This window comes from Daphnia pulex, chromosome 12 (genome assembly GCF_021134715.1).
Source record: "Daphnia pulex isolate KAP4 chromosome 12, ASM2113471v1".
Taxonomy (NCBI): Eukaryota; Metazoa; Arthropoda; class Branchiopoda; order Diplostraca; family Daphniidae; genus Daphnia; species Daphnia pulex.
The window spans coordinates 4,748,971-4,752,901 of NC_060028.1; the positions used below are offsets into that span (position 1 = coordinate 4,748,971).

General features: G+C 32.9%; 1 protein-coding gene across 4 annotated transcripts; it reads right to left on the reverse strand.

Moving 5' to 3' along the window:
• Nucleotides 1-1,043: 1,043 nt before the first annotated feature.
• Nucleotides 1,044-3,931, reverse strand: LOC124208942. 4 transcript variants are annotated; one of them, XR_006880723.1, is made up of 13 exons: nucleotides 3,861-3,931; nucleotides 3,610-3,781; nucleotides 3,374-3,532; nucleotides 3,208-3,314; nucleotides 3,020-3,134; nucleotides 2,665-2,803; nucleotides 2,380-2,609; nucleotides 2,174-2,321; nucleotides 2,010-2,101; nucleotides 1,775-1,937; nucleotides 1,595-1,713; nucleotides 1,402-1,531; nucleotides 1,044-1,327 (listed from the first exon to the last, which is right to left on the reverse strand). XR_006880723.1 is itself a non-coding variant. In XM_046606808.1 (5 exons), exons 2-5 carry the CDS (start codon nucleotides 3,641-3,643, stop codon nucleotides 2,895-2,897), a joined length of 540 nt encoding a protein of 179 aa, XP_046462764.1. In that variant the 5' UTR covers nucleotides 3,644-3,781; nucleotides 3,861-3,931; the 3' UTR covers nucleotides 2,874-2,894. The 4 variants fall into 4 exon arrangements, 1 of the variants encoding a protein (XP_046462764.1); XR_006880725.1 differs by having other exon boundaries at nucleotides 3,374-3,468; nucleotides 3,581-3,781; XR_006880724.1 differs by having other exon boundaries at nucleotides 3,374-3,471; nucleotides 3,581-3,781.

The window sequence follows — 3,931 nt, forward strand, 5'->3', positions numbered from 1 at the left end:
TTATTGATAATCTTTTGATTTAATCCTTAAAAAAGTCAAAAACCGTTTTTTTTTCGTTTTTTTCCCCTAAGGGGGGAAATAGCAAGGTCAGACTTGTCCAAGATCGTCCCAAACAACCCTAATCTCGATGTCCAAAATAGCCCCGCACAAGTAGTAGCCTTTTTCTATTTCCTACATCTAAACGAAAACAGCTGCTCAAAAACAATGTACAGCAAAAAAATAAGAATGAATTCCCGTTCGAATGCTTCTTTTCGTTTTTTGTGACAATTTGGTAAAGTACTCATTTTTTAGTTTTAAGTTTTAAAACTTTCGATCAATATTTGAAATAAAAACATTTTTGCCCCTAGTGACTAAACCGCTTATTACAATTGAATAATTTTTTTACAACATGTGTCGTATGAATTCCCATGTTTTTGTTTAAAAATATTTTTTTTTCTAAACGATGGTAGTAACATACCAAAAACTGTGTTATCCCACCTAACTCCTGTCCCACGTAGCCCAAGTATCTCCTACAGCAGAAATAGAAAAATAGAAAAAAAGTTTGCTTTTCCGTCTAAACATCATTCTTTGAAAATGTATTTTAAAAAATATAAAGAATAGAGTTTTTTCAAATTATTGGTTTAAATCACAATAAAGTTATAAATAAGCATGATTTTTTACGAACATAATTATGCGAATATAAAACTGGTTTTGACGGGTGCCAAGAAAGGGGGAATACTCCAGTGGGGCTGGGCCGAATTCCGAGATCCGCAAAAAAATTATAACAAAACAAAGACAAAATCAATTTATATTTTCTTTACGGCAAAATCTACGCAATTGAATGAAAAATTGCTGCTTTTTTTATTTTAAAACATAAACTTTTCTTTACAAAAACCAGAAATGCAAAAACTATTTTTTTTAAGTACGGAAAAAAGTTAGACGTAAATATCTTGAAACCAAAACCCCCCACAGACACAATTTTTTTGCACGGCTTCTGTATTACAATACTAACATCCAATATTTTTTTTTTTTAAATTAAAATAAGTCTACAAAGAGTTGCAATTCAATTTGTCCGGCCAAACCCGTGTCCGGTTCAATCCAGCTCTCCTCTACTCTTATTGAATATTTTCACTTGCTGAGCTATTCATATTCAAATAATCAAAGCTGACAAGTGATTCCATGAATTTTTCAAAAATTTGTGTCAGTTTTAACAAGGTGGGTCTTTCTTTTGGATCTGTTTGCCAACATTTTGTTATAATTTCTCTCAAGAATTTGGTAAAAAATTCCGGATTTCTCATTCGGTGTCCGTTTATAATTTCTCTCACAAGTGCCCAACCACTCTCCATTCCTGGAAAATACAGTGGAACAACTTGAATATGTTACTAGAAGTTCATTTTTTAAAACCAAATTTCAATTGATAACCTGGATATGGAACTTTACCAAGGGAAAATATTTCCCACAAAACAATCCCATAGGACCAGACATCCGATTGGCTTGAAAAAATTTTATCCGTTAGGGATTCGATGGCCATCCACTTGACTGGCAATAGCTCCTGTCATAAAATCAGTCAATTTCTACTCATTATTGTAATATTTTTTTAAATTAATTTGATTACGTCTCCTTTTTCTGGTAATCGTATTCTTTAATTCGTCTCGCCATTCCGAAATCAGAAACTTTGAGGACTCCATGATCTGCTAAAAGGACATTGCGAGCGGCCAAATCCCCGTGAAGAACCTTTTTGGGAACAACGAAGGAGTTTAAATTGTAGTTTGCATACAATAGCAAGTATCGTCACCTTTTTACTGGCCAAGAAGTCGATCCCACGGGCAATTTGTAATGACCATGAGATCAAATCGGTCGTTTTTGTCATTTGATTCAAAGTTTCGTCAGAATCTTCTCCGTTTTTACAGGTCTGTTCTGGTAATGTCATATTGTTAGTATCCAGTGCTGGCTTGGCTCTTTAAGTTTTTAAATTGAACGTTGTGTCAATTCGACATGGTTTTATGCAAAACTTTTCATATATAACTAACTATTTGCGTGCCTAGAAAATTCCGAAACTTTGAGGGTTAAGTTCGTTTCTCCGTCTCGATAGTCTTTCGCTAATTCATTTGCATCTGATTGACTATAAAAAAAGTTATGAGAAAAATAATTAATATTAAATCGATACGGTTTATTTCATATTTATATTTATTACTTTGCGGATGTTGCGATTTTCACCATTATGCTGTCAGGTTTAATATTGGTAATTACAGTTCATTGGTTGATGAAATTGTCCCTATTTTTAATTAAGTACGACTGTAAGTTACCGAATCGGCAGAAATCAATTATAACCAGAACTTCTTCTGCAAACATTTAAAAAAATGATTTTTTATGAATATTTGTAATGTAGTTCTAATTTACCTTTGAGGTTAGTTTTAGTGCAAGCGCCCAATAAATTGACAACATTTAAGTGCGGTCCTAAATAAATTAGAATTTTTAATTCTCTTATAAGAGCGTCAAATGCGCTGTGAAAATTTTTTGTGATTTAATCATTTTAACTGCTCTTGTTGTGACAGTTGTGTCATAATTTTTGATGCCCACGGCCTCTGCTCTGACAACTCGACCAAAGCAACCGGTACAGAGTTCTTGACCTTAGTTTGTTTTATTATTTATTTTTTTGTTAATATATATTGAAGAGGAACAAACCGAGCATTAGTCTTTTCCTTGGAAATTCCCATTTCTTTTTGTAGGCCAGGAATTCCGTGTGGTATTCCACTGGCACTCCTGGGTCCATTCTATTTGGATCTCCATTCAGCATTTTTTCAAGTTCTCTTTCCACCTTTTTCTTCAAATCAAAATAAACATTCTGTTAATGGTTTGTGAAAGCTGAAAGAATATTGGTGAATATTAATAACTTTGTCAAGGTAAAATTTAATTCATATTCCAATTGCAACTAATGCAATCAGAAATACACAAACGGTTGTGATAATAGTGCTACTTGATGTTTCCATATATAGATCGTCATCAATACTAACGGTAAACAGTTTTTTTCTCGCTTCACCTCGGCTGTTGTTCCATCGATATTCGTATGTTCCCTTTTCGTTAGAATTTCCTTGTAGTTGGAAAACGGATACGGTATTATTCTCGTAGACTATGTCATAATATCCCTTGCCATCCTAAATTTTTCATCCGACCGTTACCATTTCAATTGATAAATTTAAGGTAGCACAGAGTTATGGTTTGATTTACTTTGAGCCATTGTATGACAACATTTTTTGATAATCGGTTACAAGTCAAGTTGTGTGCAATTCTTTTTTCTAACTTCACAGTATTATTCAATGGTTCATAAGTGATTTCTGCATCGAAAAGGAATAAGTCTGTTAGATTGTCACTTCGGTAGAAATTAATGTTATACCTTTTATTGTAATTGAAATCTCTTTTGATTCGTTATCTCTGTTGCATAGTAAGTATGTGTATGGAGAAGTTAGATTTAAGTCAAACAGTTGCAACCTACTTTCGTAATAATATATATGTTTGTTAATTGTTGATATATTTTCCGTTTTTAATTGAATGCCTATCATAAGTCAGTGAATAAAGGTAATATTCAGATAAATTATTGTACTTATTTCTATTGAAACAGTTCCGCCAAACCTTGAGGTAGATAAGACTCGTTAAATTTTCGCATTTCTCCGTTTGTGTTTATCTGATAGGACCAGGTGGGGAGAGGCAAAGAAAAAAGGTATGTAGGTAGTTCTACAAATTAAAGTAACGTTGGATCCTTTAAACGGGTCGTCAGGCACTTTCAGACTTTCCAATTGGATTCCTATATGCTCAATGTGTCTTTAGTTTTTGATAATTTATAGATCACTTTGAAAATTGTATTGCTTATTTTTGAATAATACCTATAATATATAGATAAAATGATTCTGCGTCTGTAGCATGGATTTTACGGTGTGGGAAGTACCAGTCCAAC